Raw genomic sequence first — 19,675 nt, 5'->3', positions numbered from 1 at the left:
CGATTCATTGAGATATAAAGTGACGGTTGTGTATCTCTTAATCCTATATAGGTATGAAGCCGAAAGTCTTTTTTATTCTGTCTAATGATAGTAACACCACCTTCATGTAGTAATTATGAGGTGAAAATTTGTATATTTAAAAAAAAAAAAAAGGAACTATAAAACATGACAAATATCCGTAATTTCCATCGCACTCCATTTTCTTCCCTTCATTCCCTCCCTGGGCGCGGCCAAAATAACGAACATTACTCCAACTTCTTCTCTCTGCAACACTCTTTCCAGATGCCGTTCACTACCACGCTCAGCCCCTACGTTGATTATTGATACTCTTGACGTCTATGATATCCACGAATCTTCATTGTTGGCGGAGTCAATTGCGGCTTCAGTAGCAGTGTCCCTCGCCGCCCTCTGCTCTGCGGCAATGACGAGGGGAAACTGGTTCAGACTCCTCCTTTCCCGCCGCCAGTTTCTCCGGTCCTTCTCCTCGGACGCTTTTGACCCGCCGCCATTTTTACCTTCCCGAAGAGTTGTTGTCACTGGTATTTATTTTATTATCTTTCGCTGTTTTGCTCCTAGTTCTGATTTTGATGTGTGCGAATTGCCAAGTGTTTAAGCCCGAGCGGAGGGGCTTTCTAAATTGACCCTATACTGAATTCTGCTCTAACAGCTGTGACAAGGAAAATTATACTATCACCATGGTACATATTGCCAATAGTTAAACCACCAAAATACACCATTTACAATGTTCATAATTTACCTACTGAATGTTCAGTATGTAAATTGTGAACATTCCGTATATAAATTGTGAATATTCAGTACGTAAATTGTGTATTTTGGACGGACCCGGTCCACAGAATAATTTGCCACATATTGCAATATATGTGTCATTTTCACTTTTAGCATACTGAATGTCCATTAAAGACTATTTTTAGTATGTTGGGTGTACATTTTTAATGTATGAAAGATATATTTTTTGGTAGTAAACTAAAAATGAACCTTCAGTACTTAAAAAAAAAAAAAAACCTTTCAATGTAAAATGAACATTCAATATGCTAAGAATGAACATTCATATACTAATAATGAACCTTGGGTCAATGGTCCATCTTGTAACATGGACCATGGTCTGTGGCATAATGATTGTTGTAACAATGGTATAATGAATATGGTAATATTTGTTATTGTTGAACCAAGGGTTGAGTAATGATAACAAATTTTGCATAAAATTGTTGTTTTCAACTTTTCTTAATTACTTCAGCTGGAAAGAGCAGGTGGATGGTGATAAAGGATTGATTTTTTTTTTGTTTATATTTTTTTTTCTTCATATTTTGGTTTTGTTGGCAGGTGTTGGCATGGTGACTCCACTTGGCTGTGGGGTCAAAACTACATGGAAGCGACTAATACAAGGAGAATGTGGTGTAAGAGCAATAACTCTTGATGATTTGAAGATGAATGGATTTGATAGAGAAGTTCAGTTGCGGGCATTTGAACAACTGACATCAAAAGTTGCTGCAACAGTGCCTTGTGGAACTAACCCGGGGGAATTCCAGGATGAGTTGTGGCTCAATTCCAAAGTATTGCTCTGCAGAAGTGTTTTGATGCTTGTTCCTTTTATAATTACCCAATGGTTAACACAATGCTTCCCTTTTCTTAAAGTCTTTAACTCATAAATCTGATTTAGGTAGGTGCTACAGTTAGACGTTTAATCAAGACTTAAGCAATAACTTTCTCTTATTTAGAAGGGGTTTGTAATCAATAACTAGTGAATTCTTTTTAATGAGGAATAGCATGTCACATTAATATAAGGCAGTGCTGCTCATAGTATAGTTTTGCAGGAGCATAGGTCAATTTCAAGGTTTATAGGGTATGCACTATGTGCTACTGATGAAGCCCTCAAGGATGCTAATTGGATACCATCCACCTTGGACGAGAAGGAACGAACAGTATGTATTTATCTATGCCTTGATGTGAAAATGTGATTTTTCTCTTGCTTTATGCGGATCCTAAGCATAATTGCATCAGGGAGTCTCTATAGGTGCTGGAATTGGAAGCATCATTGATGTTATGGATGCAGCCAAAATGATCTGCGAGAAGGTTAGTTGATGGAACATCGTGCTTCCTTATTTTAAGTTGGTTCTTTTTGCAATACATGTATGTCCAGTTTGAATGAATTTTTTTTTCCTTGTACTCATGCTAATCTACTGCTATAATACTTGGAGTCATTTTATACTGTGTTTAGGTAGATTCATAAAAAGGGCATATGGGTTTTGCAAAGTTGTCTTGTGCATAATACTGCAAGTCATCTAAGGAGCTTATCAAAATTAGAGCTGAAAAACAGTTTTCCAGAAGCCAATTGATATACCAAGCCCGTTTAAGCTTACTTATGGAGCTTGTTCTAAATGCATTTACCATAAACATACTTGTTAAAGTTGTTTATCCAAACTGGGTATTAAAGTCATATCCTCGGGCATAACCACATAAACTGAATATAACCAGTAAATATACAAAAAAAAAAAAAAAAAAAAATCAGTATTATACAGATAACCATTTGCTTTGTGATTACAGAATTTACGTCGGATTAGTCCATTTTTCATCCCGCGAATACTGATCAACATGGCTTCAGGTCATGTGAGCATTAAGTACGGATTTCAGGTATGCAAATCACATCAGTTGCATATTATATCAAGGTTGAGTAAAAGCTTTTGAAGATACGAGCCACATTCTCCTTGTCATACTGTCTAGGACATCATGTTATGTATTTTTGCTGTGATATCACTGTAACATTATTTTTGGTCAGGAGGAGTACATTCTAGTCTTGTATTAGTTGTATAGTTGTATATTCTAGTCTTATTTGAATTTAGGGACCAAACCATGCTGCAGTGACAGCTTGTGCCACGGGGGCACATTCAGTTGGGGATGCTGCTAGGATGATCCAATTTGGTGATGCAGATGTCATGGTTGCTGGAGGGACCGAAGCCAGCATTGATGCCCTATCTATTGCAGGGTTTTGTAGGTAATTGAGTAACTCTCTACTTTTATAACTAGTTTCTGGTATTCATTTTTTGATATACGTTCTTTTATATATCTTAAATAATAAGGGTAGTTACCGAATTTGGTGCTCTTTGAGTTTTATTGCCGCAATTCCTGATCACAATTTCAGAACTAGTTATCTAAATCAGTGATGGGTAGAGGAGGGAGTCTTAAACTAGCTTAGGTCTCGTCACCCTAATATCTTTCCCGTATAGCATAAGTCTGCTCTTTTTTAACTTGAAAACAAAAATCATACTTCACTGTTCAATCATAAGCATGACTGCATTTGATTCTGTTCTACATACACCATGTTTAGAATCCTGCATATATTCTCTTGGTAAACCCGTAGTCAATATATAGGGTGACGAGGGAAACCTGTAGTCACTACCCAAGAGTGTGTGTTGGGTAAACCCTGCCTTGTGATTACAAGCCACTAGGAGGTAAGTTAGCCTAGGTTGCCCATAGTTGATAGGTTCAAACCAAGAAAGCCAATTGGTCGCTCCTGTTGGGAGTCGAACTTGTAACCTTGTGATTACAAGTCAACAGCTTGACCAACTTTGTTGGAATCCCCCCNCCCCCCCCCGCGCCCTCTTGATATATTTTTCTATATACAAAGCTGTCTTTCTAATTGCAGGTCAAGAGCATTGACTACCAAGTATAATACTGTACCACAACAAGCTTCAAGGCCATTTGATTGTGACCGTGATGGATTTGTGTAAGTGGTATTTCAACTTATCAAGGCAGCCCTTTAAAAACAAATTATTTCCTTAGTTCTGAATTATCTCTCTCTGATGAATCTTTTGCATTATTGAATTGCAGCATTGGTGAAGGTTGTGGTATTTTTGTGTTAGAGGTTAGTTTTTACTCACATGCATTTTGATCAGAAGTTTTTTTTTTTTTTTTTGTTTTTTTGTTTTTTTATTTTATTTTATTTTAAAAAGTCTGTTTTAGTTTGTAATAAGCATTTGGAGTCCTGCCTCTTTCCTGCATTAATCAAGTGAAGTAGTGTTATTTATAATAGTATTGCATACATAAAGGGAAAAGCTCTAATCGTTTTAAGCTAGAGCCATATGCCCTTTTTGATCTCACATGTTTGATTTCATTTCCAAAGGAATTAGAGCATGCTAAAAAGCGAGGTGCTAAGATATATGCTGAGCTTCGTGGTTATGGAACCTCGGGTATGTTTTTGATTTACACTTTTGCATGCTTGATTACCCTACTATGCCTTTTTCCAATTTTTTTTTTCAGGTTTTCGTTTGACATGACCAACTAACTTCTTCAGGTGATGCATATCACATCACTCAACCGCATTTCAGTGGAAGAGGTGCTATTTTGGCCATGACACGTGCTCTAAACCAGGTGAGTTAGCGAGGCATTGAGATTTACTTCTTACAATAATGTAGAAAGTTATGAGTTTTCATGTCATTATTCAATGTCGCCTACACCTATGACGGGCTATGAGCAGGTTAATATTTTATATTTTCATTTAAGTTGTCGTAGATTGCTTTGACGAGAAAAGTAAGGTAGACAGAATATAACCTCCTGCATTGTAATTGATGGCTATATTGTATCTATACCCTACCTTTCATTTCTGATGGTGTTGTGTTGATTTTATTTTATTCTTCGACTAATTCTCTGTAGTTTGTTACTACGTTTTGCAGTCTGGTCTTCATCCTAGCCAAGTGGATTACATAAATGCACATGCAACATCCACACTTTTGGGTAAAATTATTAGATATAACAAATTATTCATAAACGAAATTTTGGAGTCATTCTTTACTGACTCGAATTTCGCTTTCTCAGGTGATGCTGTGGAAGCTAATGCAATTCAACACGTATTTTCAGATCATGCAGCATCAGGTGCTCTGGCCTTTTCCTCGACGAAGGTAAGCTTAGAGTTGTGTGTTTGCGATCAACAAAGTCCTTTAACTACTCGTGCCTTTTATTGCATGTCAAACGACCACAAATGGTTATGACTATAGCTGTAGAAACCTAGAACGTGATCTAATCTCCAAATATTCATTACATTACTAAAAGAATTTTTATATTTTCCTCAACGTTTATCTAATTCCAGAGAATTCGAGATACATTATTCCATATTCATCATTTTGGTTGTTTCTTATTTTGTGCCAAAACGTCAGGGCGCAACTGGCCATCTCCTTGGAGCAGCCGGGGCTGTAGAAGCTATTTTTGCTGTGTTGACGATACACCATGTATGACACTTCTGTTGCGTTTGAAGTTTGAACTAAATAGGGCGTTTTCAAAGCCGGATTTCTAAAACTGTTCGATCTTTCTGCAGTTTTACAACTATCGGTATGAGAGATATCCTCTGTTCTAAATTGAGTGCTGCGATGTTGTTTTTATTGCAGGGAATCCCGCCTTTGACGCTTAACCTTAAAAAACCCGATCCCATATTTACTGGTGAGTTCATGCCATTAACAACATCAAAGCATATGAATGTTAAGGCTGCTTTGTCCAACTCTTTTGGCTTTGGGGGAACAAATTCATCTTTGCTTTTTGCTTCCATCAACTAATCCTTGAATTAGGAGTTCGAGTAATACTACACGTATTCTACTCTAATTTTTACTCCTGCTTACGTGGCATGTTTTGATTCGTTCAGGAGAAAAAGAGTGGGCCACAATTTTTATTACTCTCTTTCTCTTATATCAATATATAATCGATACACATAGCAGGAGTTTTACTCCCTTGAAGGCCATTTATTATTTTCTTTTGCTGTAAATCATGCACTTTTGTATGACATACATTACCTTGGACCTCTCATTATAAAAAGCATTATATTCTTTTATGTTCTGATCTACTTTCAACAATGTGTAACATGACTTGATCCTCAGTAGGTGCCTTTTGACCAAATGATAGAATAGGCCATTGTTATACCATGAACTAGAGTTTATATTGCATTGTGAATTTTGATCTAAAAATTTTGTATTTCAATTAACACATTATGTACCTACACTTAAATGTTTATGTACATGTAAACAAATAATTTGATAATTGCTGACACATAATATGATAGCTACAGGTGTACAGAAACTATCAAGTGCCAGTACATAATGTATCAACTATAGATACAAAATCTGAAGGTTATTTTTGGACCATGATCTACAATGCAATGTAGACCTTAGTTCATGATATAATTTGCCTCGAATCGGACCAATTTTTTTTCTTCTTAGTGCATTATTATCTATATCTTGTGAAATCTGACTAATTCAACCAAGTTTCACTTATGTCTCATTTGAGGTAGTTTCTTCAAAGTAATAGTGGGTAAGTTATAAGGGGAACTTTAGGGTTCACATTGTAAGGTGGATTTTTACACAGTCCTATTTTTAATATATTGCATGTTAATTTTTGTAATTTCATTATATTTTGATATATATTCATTTTTTGTGTATTATATGCTTATTTTTATTGACATATATTCATTTGAGAGGTCACAACTATGCTGCCCGACTATAAGGCCTTTGGCCTAAATGTATTGTTATATACATATAGATGAGATGAGATAATTTTTCTATGTCGTTACTGCATATACATAGATGATAAATTTATTTTAAAGGATACTAATTTGACAATAAAATAATTTTTTTAAGGATAATATTAATTCTTTATTCATTCCGTAGAAGGGAACAATTGCTCAATATTCAATAATATGGGAAGTTTGGAAATCTCATTTTTAATGCTTGGAAGATAAGAACATTATTCTTACCTGAGTTGACCTTAGTAATTATTAAATGTTATATGCAATGTTCATGCTTAAGAATAATAATAATAATAAAATTATTATTATTATTATTATTATTATTATTATTATTATTATTATTAATCCTAAATGACCAAATTCAAATTTTGTTTTTGAAAATTTATGTAACACGTTGTAAATAAATTCTAGAATTGCATAACGAAAGCAATAAAATAGATAAGGGAGTTTTGAAAAAAACATATTTGATTGGGTTGACCTACTGATTGACGTTCTGTGTCAAAAAGAAGACACGCTATAATCGAAAGAGAGATGTCAAACATCAATTGTTAAAAAAAATGTGTAATTTTGTCTCAAAGTTATGGAATTGAAATATCAACCGGGGGGGCGGGGTGGCGCGGAGGGAGGGGGGCATAGGATTCTAATTCCATAAAAATGAAGTAATTTCAATTCACAGCCTCCAACCAAACCAATGAATTTGCTTGCCTTCGAAATTATGTGGGAATGAAATTATAATTTCCTCCAACCAAACGCCAATTACAATTACCATTCTATATTAGCCATCACTTATTGACGTGTCATCTTTTTGTTATATAAATAAAATTTTTTTATTAACTTGGCATAAAGTAAGCCAATTCACCAATAATTCATGAATTTTTATTTATTTTTAATCAGGGAGTAATTAGTAGGAAGGGAAAACATTTTTGTAAATGCACCGTTTCTACAGCTATTTGCACGTGTGGATTTTAATGCTTATTATTATATAATAATAAGTTATATATGATGATAACTTTTGGGAAGAAGTTATATATGATGATGGGTGTATATTACTAGCCATTCTTAGTCACTAATAGTAATACTAAATCATAGATGATGATTTAATGAGTAATAAACATGGCTCTTGTAAGTTGTAACCTACGAATTCAATGCAAAACTAGGATACCTTTATATTATTTATTACAAATCTTAACCTTAATTTTCATGAACATGTTATGAAATGATAATGTTTTACTATTATTACCAAGCAAGTAATAATTAGATGTGATGATGTATGTTACTGTTACAAAATGGAAGCATTAAACTCCAAACCACAAACCAAAAAATGAATATATGTGGTCGCATAGGCTTAACTTCCTGTTGGTTCAATATGTAATATTTAGGAGAATATATCAATGTTTGAAATTCGGTAATGACAATGTAGGGATTATGCATAAAGTGGACAGATTTCTTGTGCGCACAAGCATTTGATATTGTCTACTGAGTCCCTGAGGGCAAATTATGCTGTGGACCCAGGTCCAAGGTGGACCTGGGTCCAAAACTACGTCGTTTTTGTCTTTTTTTTTTTAATTAGTAAACATATTGCTGAATATAGAGTTGTCCAAAAATGTGTGAATATAGAGGTTTCAAAGTGTGAATGTAGAGTATAGAAATCGTGAATGTAGACTTATGATTGTGTGAATGTAGAGTTGCCTAGAAATGTGTGAATGTGGAGGTTTCAAATTGTGAATATGGAGTATAAAAATCGTGAATGTAGAGTTATGCATGTGTGAATCTGTAATAGAGTTAAGAAGTTCTAACAACTTGTAGTACTGTAATGTGTGAATGTGGAGTTCTCAAGTTATGAATATGGAGTATAGGACCTGTGAATATAGAGTTTTGAATGTGTGAATGTATAACAGTGATAATATAGTTACTAAACATATAATCCTGTAATGTGTGAATGTGGAGTTTACAAATTGTGAATGTAGATTATAGTGTATGTGAATGTAGAGTATAATGTATATGAATGTAGACCCAGGTCCACCTTGCAAGGTGGACCTGGGTCCACGGCATAACAACCCATCACTGAGTTACTGTAATTTACATCCTCCCAAATATTGTGTTGGGTCAGGGTGTTGAGGGCTCAATTTTTTTGGAAATGAGAGAAGAAAAATGAATATATGCATGTTATACAATACTCAACCATAAAATAACTTTTTTCAACCACTTTTTAAGTGGTCAATTTTGTATTTTTATTTTTTAAAAATTTTCAACGTGTCTAACCACCTGTCAAACTAACTAGTTGGAACATAAAAACTATATACCATTTTGACTCGAAACTCTAATCACTTTCTGGTCGTCAGAAATCTAAAATTATTAACTCGAAACTCTAACTAGTTTCCAACCACCTTATGATGGTGAAAAATTTAGAATTTTCTAGCAATGACTTTTGGAGATAGATGTTGCAAACATTGAACAATGAGCAAAAAAAAGTTGCACTGATGTTTTTTATTTTTATTTTTATTTTTTTTAGTGATGAAGTGAACTCACAATTACTGTTCGAGGGTGTGCACTGGATAAACTTCACCAACATATGCTACCCATAGTTGATTAACCGGTCAAATTAAGAAGATCATTAGATTGCTCCCACTAAGAGTTGAACTTGGATCCTTGTGCACCGAGCCACCGACTTATTTGTTATATATATATATATATATATATATATATATATATATATATATATATGTATATGTATATGTATATGTAAAGACGTTATTCCTTAACGACATGTGTAGATAGTACTAAGATAACATATTTTCCATGGTTGGTAAATCGAGATTCAAGATTTATTAGGGAATAAAAAATAACCAAAAGTTATACAAACTATCAATTCAATCAATATGAAAATTAAATCTTTTTAACTGTTGCAAGAGTTGTCTCATCTCAACCCCTATAAATACTTCACTTCTCCTCTCCCCCACACAACTCAAATCCTCAACTGTATGACTTAATTGGTTCCATATACTCTTTTACTTTGATTTTTAGTCTCAAAAAAGAAGTTAATTGAAGGTTTTTGGCCATGGCAAAGAGGCCAAGTATGGGGAGACAAAAGATCAAGATCGAGAAAATAGAGATCAAAAACCACCTTCAAGTCACTTTCTCGAAACGCCGTTCCGGGCTGTTCAAGAAAGCGAGTGAATTGTGTATTCTTTGTGGGGTCGAGGTGGCTATTATCGTCTTTTCGCCGGCAGGAAAAGTGTTTTCTTTCGGGCACCCGAACGTGGACCCCATCATCGACCGGTTCCTCGTCCCCCGGAGCCGCCACCACCACGCCGCGAACGCCACCGCCCACCTGGTGGAGGCGCACCGGAGCGCCGCCGTGCGGGAGATGAACCTGCAGCTGACGCAGATGACGGCGGAGACGGAGATCGAGAGGAAGCGAGGGGAGGCGCTGGATGAGATGAGGAAGGAGAGGCGGCGGCGGTGCTGGTGGGAAGCTCCGGTGAGCGAGCTCCGGCTGCCGGAGCTGGAGCAGCTGAGAGACGCCATGGATGAGCTCAAGAAAAACGTTGCCGCCCAGGCGGAGAGTATCATGGCGGCGGCGGTCAATACTTCCACGTTTCTTGCTATGAACGGAACGGCGGCGCCGGCCGCCGGAATATTTGATCCGTCGGAGGCAAAACCGCCGAGAATTATGGGTAGCAATACTCATAATCATCATCATCATCATGCACTGCATGACTTTGGATATGATCTTGCGTTTTCCTGAGCTGCTCGATCGATTGATTTCATTGGTTGATGACATTGGGTGTTATTGGCCGTTGGATCAAATTTGTTCCTGGTTTATTCATAGACAGAATAATAAGTTTATATAATAAATATTCGTTTAATAACTTATAAAGAGAAATAACTTATATTTTTGTTTAATAGTAATGTAAATAATTCTCATGAAATGTTTATTTACAAAAAATATGTACACAATAATATATATATATATATATATATATATATATATATATATATATATATATATATATATATATAATACTAAACTAATATTCACATATATTGGTATACATACACAAATAATATATGTATTATTCACACATAAATTTTGTTTGAGTACTATTTACAATTGACACACATAACCTAACATTCAATATATATTTAATTAAAATATAATGTGCAATTAAATTAATTATTATATGATGATTTTAATTAAATGATAATTAAAAAATATGAAAAAGTATATGCTAGATGTATGTGTTAATGTTAGAATTTTATTAAATAGTAACGGTGTGTCAAAGACATTGTGGTCTACTGACACCCGATTTACATTCTCATATAGAAGGTAGTGAGTTACGAGAGAAATCTATAATTACTATTCAATCGTAAAAGTGTAAATGAATCACGAATCGTTCGTGAGCTGCTAAGTCAAAATTTGACTCGAGCTTGCTCTACTTCGAACTCGAACCAGCTCGTTTCATAACCCGAGCCGAGCTCCAACTCAAATGTTTTAGGCTAATAATTTATGCCGTTCGTGAGCCATTTCACAATCCTAAATTCCCTAATCGCATAAGCCAATACGCCAAGATAAGGGGCTTTCATCAACACAACCAATTCGCCGCCTTTAATTTTGACCTACAAGTGCATCAATCTCTGCACCAATCCAAATTTCAATTTTCAGTTGAAAACCTTCGAACTGCCAACCCTTAGCTGACGCCTTTAAAATCTAGTCAGAAGAACCGTTGATAACAATTCAAGAAAATCTTGCGATGGACAACAGCAATGGAAGCACAACAGCCGTCGGAGGGTGGACGGCGGAGGAAGCCATTGCTGGAAATGCAGAGGCACTCTGTGCTCTTCGAGAACTCATCATGTATCCTCTCCTCTACTCTCAGGAGTCAAAAAAGCTTGGCCTCAGAGTAATATTGCAGCACTTATGAACAGATTCTGTATAGTTTCTATTAGCAAAATTAATTAATAGGTTTATTAACTCATTGCTTTCTTCTTATAGTGGCCTCGTGGCTTGTTACTTTATGGTCCTCCGGGTACTGGAAAGGTATGCTTCTACGTTTTAGCTTGATCACCATTTGGAAAGTGAGAAAAAGAAAACCTTTTTTTTTTTTTTTTTTTTTTTCCAATTAGTGTTAACTATTTATAATTATAATAAATTTTCAGTTTTGTATTTCTGGAATTTCAGACAAGCTTGGTTCGAGCAGTTGTTCAAGAATGTGGAGCACATTTGATTGTAATTAGGTACTAGAAATTGTAATGTTCTTGGCTAGTGTTTTTTTTGGTGTTTTAGTTCTTTACTTTGAAGTAGAACTGTTGAAGCTAAGTATCATTGGACAAGCTTTATTTTCTATTGTTAAAGAAGATTAGAAACTAAATATTCTTTACTCCATACTGGACAGTGGAGTTTAATTGCTATGAGTGCGTTAGGATTTCTAGTAATTGAAGGAACATTTTGCAAATTTTCAAATGTTTCTATGGCATAAGTTCATCATGTAGTTGAAGTGGAGTTTATTTGTGTTATTATGTTGCATTGCTTGTATTAGAAACTTGACACCCATGAATTCCTTTATGAGACATCAAGAAAATTCGATTGGCTGTATGATTGTCTCATTGTGTCTTTGTTGTTTCCATCTGAGAAGGATTTTGATATGTACGCTTAATGCCATTCTTTTCTGGTGCACTTGCAGCCCTCATAGTGTTCACAGAGCACATGCTGGTGAAAGTGAGAGAATTTTGCGGGAAGCATTTGCTGAAGCATCATCTCATGCAAAACTTGGGAAGCCATCAGTTATCTTTATAGATGAAATTGATGCTCTCTGTCCTCGTCGGGATTCTAGGTAGTTGTTGCAATCACTACTTTGTTTGTTCCTACTCGGCTTTTTATTTTATTTGAATTTTTCTTACTGAGTGCTGTCTGTGTTTTTGTACAACACTCATGGTCAAGTACATTACAATTATATTTGTTAATACTCTTGTTGAATCCTCAATTGCAGAAGGGAGCAAGACATTCGTATAGCTTCTCAACTTTTTATGTTGATGGACTCCAATAAATCACTTTCAACATCTGGATTACATGTTGTTGTAGTAGCATCTACGAATAGGTAGGTTCAACTGATGTTCCAAGGGAGTGACTTTTGGGTTTTCTATTTATGTTCTTGATGAATTTGGATAAATAATCCCACTTTGAATCAAAGTATAAAATAAAGTGTTGTGGATTCTTATAACCATATTATAATCTTCAAGGAGTGTATCCACCTGTCATCATTTGTATATTATGTGGCTTGTTATATTTTATTCTTTCCATCTTATGGATTTGATGAATGCAGTAGTTACTTAAAGATTAATGCTAGTTTCCTTTGATTTATGTTCAGAGTGGATATGATTGATCCTGCTTTAAGAAGATCTGGGCGTTTTGATGCTGAGATTGAGGTAACAACCCCTAATGAAGATGATCGTTTCCATATCCTCAAGGTAAGGTGCATAGTATTTATTGTATCGCAGGCACCTATATATATATATATATATAGACTCATGATCAAATGAGTCCACCCTTTCCCATGAGTTCGTGTGGACAGATCTGGGCCATTGAATACTTGAGATCAATGGCTTAGATTTCACCAACTGTGCACTCAAGTATTCAATGGCCCAGATCATCCACACGAACTCATGGGAAAAGGTGGACTCACCTGAACAATGGCTTATATATATATTTGGTGTGTTATGGCCACTTGCTCTTTAAAGTTCCATTGAAGCTCTAATACCCTCCTTTTTTTAAAAGCTTTGTAAGTGATCTTTGTGTTAACATGTTGCAGCTTTATACGAAGAAGCTTCCTTTGGATCCAAATGTTGACCTGCGGGCCATTGCTGCCTCTTGCAATGGTTATGTTGGGGCAGATTTAGAAGCTTTATGCCGCGAAGCTACTATGTCTGCAGCTGGAAGATCCTCAACATCAAATCAAGAAGATGGCTCTTGGAACGTAGTGATGGATGACTGGAAGCATGCCAGGTCTGTCGTTGGTCCTAGTATAACAAGAGGTGTAGTTGTCGAAGTCCCTAAGGTTTCTTGGGAGGATATTGGAGGACTGAAAGGCATAAAGGTCTGAACTTGTTATCCTACTAAATATGGTTGGCATTGTTGCAAAAATCCCGTAGGGCACCAATTAATCGGCGCTAGGCGCTGGCTGACCGCCTAGCGTATCACCATAATTGGTGGTCTAGGCGGTTGGCCGGCTAGTCTGCCTAAGCACCGACTAGGCCGCCTAGTCTGCCGAGTAGCTATTGTTTCCTTCTTTTTTAAATGGGTTATTTCAACGACATCGTTTTGAGCGAAATAACCCTAAATTGTTTCTAGATGTTTTTTTAGGTTAATATTTATTATTTTAGTATTATATATTAAAGTATAAAATAATTTATAATTATCAAGTCTTAAAAAATTAAAAAAATTTAAACAAGATTTTAAAAATAAAAAAATAAAAAATACACGGGCGGCTAGCGATTTTTTTAACCATGATGGTTGGGTTTCTCTTCATATAACTGGTTTATTTGATACATGAAACAGAAAAAGCTGCAGCAAGCTGTTGAGTGGCCGTTGAGACATTCCGAAGCATTTGCACGGTTAGGTGTATCGCCTCTTCGTGGAATCCTTCTTCATGGACCTCCAGGGTGCTCTAAAACAACCCTCGCGAAAGCTGCCGCTCATGCTGCCCAGGCTTCGTTTTTCTCCTTGAGGTCCGAGAAGAATCTAACCTTTTATGCTCTCTTTAACCTTTATAATTGCAACTTCTTTCAAATGAATTTCATGATAATGCACCAGTGGCGCAGAGCTGTACTCGATGTATGTTGGCGAAGGTGAAGCGTTATTGCGCAATACGTTTCGAAGAGCTCGACTTGCGTCACCGAGCATAATTTTCTTTGATGAAGCCGATGTTGTTGCTGCCAAACGGTATGTTCATCATAGAGAGTTTACACATGAAAATGTTGAATTTTTCACAAATTTCGTAAATATGCATTTTTTTTTTAACCCTTTGTGTTAATTTAAGCAATAGCTCTCTCTTTACGTTAGTTTTCAATGAATGGCAGTGGAGGAAGTTCAAGTGGAAGTAGTACGGTTGGGGAGAGACTTCTTTCTACTCTTCTGACCGAAATGGACGGCCTAGAGCAAGTTAAGGTGAGAAAAAAAATCCCTTTATTGTTCCATAATTATTAAAAATATGCAAACTAGACAATACGGAGTATTATATATCTTCCTTTCATTTCGTCAGGGAATTCTTGTTTTGGCTGCTACGAATCGTCCTCAGGCAATTGATGCTGCTCTTATGCGACCTGGACGATTTGATCTGGTATAACTGTATAAGTAATTTCATGTTTTACGCTTTACTTCCACTCGAGTATATAGGTTTTATACTCTTTTTTATCCACCGGCTTGTCTGCTTTCAACACGCATTTTGTATTATTGTAGGTTCTCTACGTGCCCCCACCGGATTTAGAAGCTCGATATGAGATCCTTCGTGTACATACGCGCAACATGAAATTAGATGCCGATGTGGATCTTAGACAACTAGCTGAAAACACCGAGCTCTTCACCGGGGCCGAGTTGGAGGGCCTGTGCAGAGAAGCGGGAATCGTTGCTTTAAGAGAAGATATATCAGCCACGGTTGTGTGCGATCGACACTTCCAAAATGTCCGCCAGTCGTTAAATCCGGCGCTCACCCGGGAAGAAATTGAATCGTATTCCTCCTTCATGAAGAAGAACCCATCTCTGAGATCTTCTGGTTCACTTGAATCCTGCTCCAAAGGGGCCAAGAATCTGCATTTGCTGACAAGTCCTGTTACAATTGGTATTGTTAGCTTAGTTTTGTTTGCTGCCATGAAATATCTGTTCACCCCTGCTGAGATTTTGTCTAGAGAAATGAGAAGTACTTAGTCTGGTTCATAGCTCAATGCTGACACATGAAAAAAAACATGTGTTTTTTTTTGCTTACTGCACTAATATCCACACTTTTTGCAAGGTAAGACCAATTCAATCGAGTCTTACCCAGGTGCCCTTTTGGAGGGTCGGTCGGGCCCACTCGGGAGGGGCTCCTATTACATTCACTTGCCTTCTCTCTGTGGGGGTTGATATAGTACTTTTAGGAGGCGTTTGGTTTAGGTAATTTTAGATTTTAGATTACTTAAGTAATGTGAGTTTGGTATGTTGTATAATCTTGTTTGGTTAAGTTATGAGATTACCTGATTATATTATCTTAAAGCTGATGTGGCGGTAATGTTTTAAGATAATGTGATTATTTAGCGTGTGTATGTTGGGCCATCTTTTTTTTTTTTTTTCCTATTTTTTTTTTCTCTCTTCTCTCTTCTACTTGGCCTACAAAATACTCCAAAAAAAAAAAAATCACAAATGAAGTTGCTTTAATAATAATAATAACAACAACAAGAACAACAACATATATAAAGTATATGCTTATATAATCAAATATATACATGTGTGTATATTCATATATTTATTAATATTTAAGCATTGATATATGCACACTTATAAGTCAATCAACTACGATGTCATTCCAAATGTATGATCATAGGTTGAAATAGATATTAACAAGAAAACAAAATGTCCCCCTAGAGTCAAATGATCAAGAATTATGAAGGTAACCTTATTACTTAATGTAATATTATATTTCGAGAACCAAATGCCCCCTTAGAGCCTTAGAGGATTATTTTTATTGTTATTTATGAAGAAAACATTTGAAGTCAATTCTAGAAGGCCATGTTAGTGTCGTGTAGTTTTAAACAAACATTGTTATAGCAAATGGTCAATGTTGTACAGCTCCAGCCTCCAGGAAGGAGCCATGTTTCTTCTATTGCATTTTGCCATATTTTGACCTTTGACTTCTTTCTCTATTCTCTCTCCAATGTATATATACATTTTGATTTCTGGCAAGTGTTATTTCACTCAGAACCAAAGAAGATCAATGGGGAACTCATTTGCATGTTTCTCTCAGAATCAACAAAAATCGGCGGCGAAAACACGGCCGCCGGCGCCGGCGCCGGTTCCTCTTCCGCCATCTCTGTCAATCTCAGGTAGCCGGAAATCCCAGAAGGTTGTTCCATCGTCATCGTCTTCCATGAAAGAGAGGTTCGATGAAGCTTATATTAAGGAACAGGCTATGACTGCTGTGTTGCTCCTACGACAACATCATCAGCAGCAAAATGGCGGTGTTTCTCAGTTTGATCGCTCGGTTTCTCTTAGAGACGCTTTGTCGTCGTCTTCTTCAAGGAGGCAGAAAAAGATTCCCAGAAGCTCTAGTTCTCGCCCCACCAGCTCGCTCTTTGATTCTCTTCCTCAATCTCTGCACCCTCTCCAACAGGTATTTAATTTTCCTCCTTTCTAAGCTCCACTTTTAGGACAACCTCAAAAAAGTTCAAGAAAACAGTATTTTCCTTCTAGAAAGCTAGGTGGTGGCCTGGTGGGTATGTATGCATATACTGAAAGGATTAGTTTAAGGTTTTGTCAGTTTTTGCCAATGGCATGAAAACTGAACTGATCCAAATTGTTTTGGTTCAAAATTTCCAGGACCCAAATACCGAAGATACAGAAGAAACCAGACATTTTGTTCTGGTTCATGGAGGTGGCTTTGGAGCATGGTGCTGGTACAAAACCACAACATTTTTAAAAGAATCTGGATATCAAGTTGATGCCATAGACTTAACTGCTTCTGGAGCTCATCCCCATGATTCAGACTCCATCACAACTCTTGCACAATACATAAAGCCCCTCACATATTTTCTCGAAAATCTCCCTCGCGATAGAAAGGTATGTTCCTCAGTTTCTTTCTTTCTTTCTGCAACTCCATTCTCGCGATTAAAGAAAAATGAAGAATGGAACTGATTTACTGTGATTCGATTATTTGGCGTAGGTTATCTTGGTAGGACATGACATTGGGGGAGCATGCATTTCATATGCAATGGAGTTGCATAAATCGAAAATCTCCAAAGCAATTTTTGTGGCTGCAGCAATGCTGAAGAATGAGCAGAGTATACTTGACATGTTCTCCCAAAAGGTCTGTTTATTAATCCGAGCATAAGTTTGTACTAATGTAATATGATAAAAACTACTAGGAATAATGTCAAAATGGACCAAAAACTGTGAGCTAGTGCAGGTCGAATTAGGACCTGGTCCGTGAAAATGCGGGCCTCAAGGGCTTAGCCTGCATGGGTTAGCTCATGTGGTACACACATACACACAACATAATTTTATCAACATTATTCAGTTCCAATCCGTTGATGTTGCGGATATATATATATATTTAAAACTTATCACGCTCTACTTAATGTAGATGTCCACTTTAATTTAGTGGTTTAGCTCACCCGATAAGCCCGACAACTCGTAGTTTTGGGTTGGGGTCAGGCCAATTCAACCCAACAAAGAAAACATTTAACCTAAACCATAAGCCCAACAGTCCTGCAGGGCTAATAAAAAACTTAACGGGTTGACCCAATTGACATCCCTAAAACTAACAACTCTGAAGTCTGATAATCATCCTTGTTTTCTTTGTTTGCAGCCCGGGATGGATGATCTGTTTCAGCGGGCGCAGATCTTCATGTACGCAAATGGGAAGAAACATCCTCCTACCGCTATAAACTTCGACAGATCATTAGTGAAAGATACCTTCTTTAACCAAACCCCTGCTAAGGTATACATCATAGTACTTCCACAAACTGCTAAAGACTTAAAGAATCTGTTATGTCTTTGGTTTCCCTGCATTCAAAACTCAAAAGGTTTTGTGCTTTTCTTGATTCCCCAGGATGTGGAATTAGCATCAGTATCAATGAGGCCGGTCCCCTTCGCGCCCTTGACAGAGAAACTCTCTCTTTCTGCCACAAATTATGGTTCAATCCCAAGATTTTATATCAAAACACAAGAAGATTTTGCCATCCCACTCCCACTCCAAGAGGCCATGATTCATTCAAATCCTCCTCAACAAGTTTTCCTGCTCAAAGGCTCTGATCATTCTCCTTTTCTGTCAAGGCCTCAGGCTTTGCACAAGGTTTTGGTAGAGATATCACACATTTTGCCAAAATGAATGGCCACTGGTAGCTAGCCAAAGTTTTGACTCTGCTATAGCTTGAAAATACCGAATTTTCGACTACCAAAAGTGATTGAAAACGTAAGATTTTTTGCCCGGGGCAATAGTGCAACACTAAGGTGACATGCATGGGAGAGCCACATGCGCTTTTGGAAAAAAAAAATACGATCCATCCTTGCAATATGGATGTGGATTCAGTCTACTATAGTAATATTTGAGTGGACTTTTGAAATAATATGGTTTATCATGTGTTATTTATTTATTCAGTTCTTTTTTAACATATGATGTTGTAAAGCTTCTCATAAAGAAATTGTTTTGTTTTTGACATCTTAATATTTATTTGATTTGATTAATTCATCTATTTCATTTTATCTATTTTGAATTAAACTTTTCTTTAGTGAGAATTAAATGTTACAAGTGCATCTGAAGTAGAATATGAATTAGTCTTATAGTGATGAGATATCGGATGCCATATGCCAAAAAAATGTTTTCATCTTTTTGTAAAGTTTGGGACTAGCACACATCAAACACTATAAATCTCACAAATTAACATGCATTATAATTATAAATATAAGTACTAAATTATCTAACAATGAATAAGTTCCAAATTTCGATATTGATGATTTGTAATGGACCAATCCATATAAATTGGATAATGTAGAGAAATTGCGGTATAATATTAACAAGAACTTGGGCCCTTAGAATGTCAAATTGGGCTACAAATAATTAATAAATACAAGGAATAATAGCCAACCCAAAGACCTCGTGGTCAAGTAACATGAAGTGATTCTTCAAATTAGTAGGTCATGGGTTTAAGCCTCCGTGGAAGTTATATTGACTCGTTGGGTTTCAGTAGGTTGAGAAAGTACTCAATAAAAAATATAAATATATATGGACAAATACTACATGTAACGAGGTCAATAGTATTAGAAAAAAAACCATCCATTGTCACTTTATTAGTCTTTGCACATTGGTACTCTATACTTTGTCCTATTTTAAATTTTTGACAACAAACTTTTATATTTTTCACTTTACGTACACCTATTCATTCAATCTTTGCACTCAGAGCATCCTT

General features: G+C 36.3%; 4 protein-coding genes across 4 annotated transcripts; all 4 read left to right on the top strand.

Annotated features, from left to right (window-relative positions):
• Nucleotides 1-207: 207 nt before the first annotated feature.
• LOC116024855 (3-oxoacyl-[acyl-carrier-protein] synthase, mitochondrial-like) lies at nt 208-5,833 on the top strand. The gene is made up of 14 exons (XM_031265866.1): nt 208-539; nt 1,342-1,571; nt 1,833-1,940; nt 2,020-2,091; nt 2,563-2,649; nt 2,859-3,010; nt 3,662-3,742; nt 3,847-3,880; nt 4,139-4,205; nt 4,310-4,386; nt 4,689-4,749; nt 4,831-4,913; nt 5,169-5,240; nt 5,397-5,833. The coding sequence occupies exons 1-14, from the start codon at nt 422-424 to the stop codon at nt 5,559-5,561; spliced, it is 1,407 nt and encodes a 468-aa protein (XP_031121726.1). The 5' UTR covers nt 208-421; the 3' UTR covers nt 5,562-5,833.
• A 3,748-nt stretch (nt 5,834-9,581) lies between these two features.
• On the top strand, nt 9,582-10,346 carry LOC116025548 (agamous-like MADS-box protein AGL62). The gene has a single exon (XM_031266808.1). The coding sequence runs from the start codon at nt 9,582-9,584 to the stop codon at nt 10,269-10,271; it is 690 nt and encodes a 229-aa protein (XP_031122668.1). The 3' UTR covers nt 10,272-10,346.
• A 702-nt stretch (nt 10,347-11,048) lies between these two features.
• On the top strand, nt 11,049-15,760 carry LOC116025546 (cell division control protein 48 homolog B). Its single transcript, XM_031266806.1, has 12 exons — nt 11,049-11,427; nt 11,520-11,564; nt 11,706-11,761; nt 12,208-12,357; nt 12,514-12,621; nt 12,892-12,991; nt 13,333-13,617; nt 14,079-14,248; nt 14,334-14,462; nt 14,600-14,687; nt 14,782-14,859; nt 14,979-15,760. Exons 1-12 carry the CDS (start codon nt 11,278-11,280, stop codon nt 15,441-15,443), a joined length of 1,824 nt encoding a protein of 607 aa, XP_031122666.1. The 5' UTR covers nt 11,049-11,277; the 3' UTR covers nt 15,444-15,760.
• A 709-nt stretch (nt 15,761-16,469) lies between these two features.
• On the top strand, nt 16,470-18,961 carry LOC116025547 (putative methylesterase 11, chloroplastic). Its single transcript, XM_031266807.1, has 5 exons — nt 16,470-16,881; nt 17,088-17,327; nt 17,431-17,574; nt 18,076-18,207; nt 18,319-18,961. Exons 1-5 carry the CDS (start codon nt 16,486-16,488, stop codon nt 18,595-18,597), a joined length of 1,191 nt encoding a protein of 396 aa, XP_031122667.1. The 5' UTR covers nt 16,470-16,485; the 3' UTR covers nt 18,598-18,961.
• Nucleotides 18,962-19,675: the final 714 nt, after the last annotated feature.

Source organism: Ipomoea triloba, chromosome 7 (genome assembly GCF_003576645.1).
Source record: "Ipomoea triloba cultivar NCNSP0323 chromosome 7, ASM357664v1".
Lineage (NCBI taxonomy): Eukaryota > Viridiplantae > Streptophyta > Magnoliopsida > Solanales > Convolvulaceae > Ipomoea > Ipomoea triloba.
Note: the sequence above shows the minus strand (reverse complement) of the source record. Positions and strands in the feature narration are given on the sequence as shown.

Excerpts from the sequence above, each read along its gene's own strand:
- LOC116025547 (XM_031266807.1), top strand. The coding sequence starts at position 16,486 with ATGGGGAACTCATTTGCATGTTTCTCTCAGAATCAACAAAAATCGGCG. Across the intron at positions 16,882-17,087 it reads CTCTGCACCCTCTCCAACAG|GACCCAAATACCGAAGATAC; the intron begins GTATTTAATTTT and ends CAAAATTTCCAG. Across the intron at positions 17,575-18,075 it reads TTGACATGTTCTCCCAAAAG|CCCGGGATGGATGATCTGTT; the intron begins GTCTGTTTATTA and ends CTTTGTTTGCAG.
- LOC116025548 (XM_031266808.1), top strand. The coding sequence starts at position 9,582 with ATGGCAAAGAGGCCAAGTATGGGGAGACAAAAGATCAAGATCGAGAAA.
- LOC116024855 (XM_031265866.1), top strand. The coding sequence starts at position 422 with ATGACGAGGGGAAACTGGTTCAGACTCCTCCTTTCCCGCCGCCAGTTT. Across the intron at positions 1,572-1,832 it reads AGTTGTGGCTCAATTCCAAA|GAGCATAGGTCAATTTCAAG; the intron begins GTATTGCTCTGC and ends ATAGTTTTGCAG. Across the intron at positions 3,011-3,661 it reads TCTATTGCAGGGTTTTGTAG|GTCAAGAGCATTGACTACCA; the intron begins GTAATTGAGTAA and ends TTCTAATTGCAG.
- LOC116025546 (XM_031266806.1), top strand. The coding sequence starts at position 11,278 with ATGGACAACAGCAATGGAAGCACAACAGCCGTCGGAGGGTGGACGGCG. Across the intron at positions 12,622-12,891 it reads GTAGTAGCATCTACGAATAG|AGTGGATATGATTGATCCTG; the intron begins GTAGGTTCAACT and ends ATTTATGTTCAG. Across the intron at positions 14,688-14,781 it reads ACGGCCTAGAGCAAGTTAAG|GGAATTCTTGTTTTGGCTGC; the intron begins GTGAGAAAAAAA and ends TCATTTCGTCAG.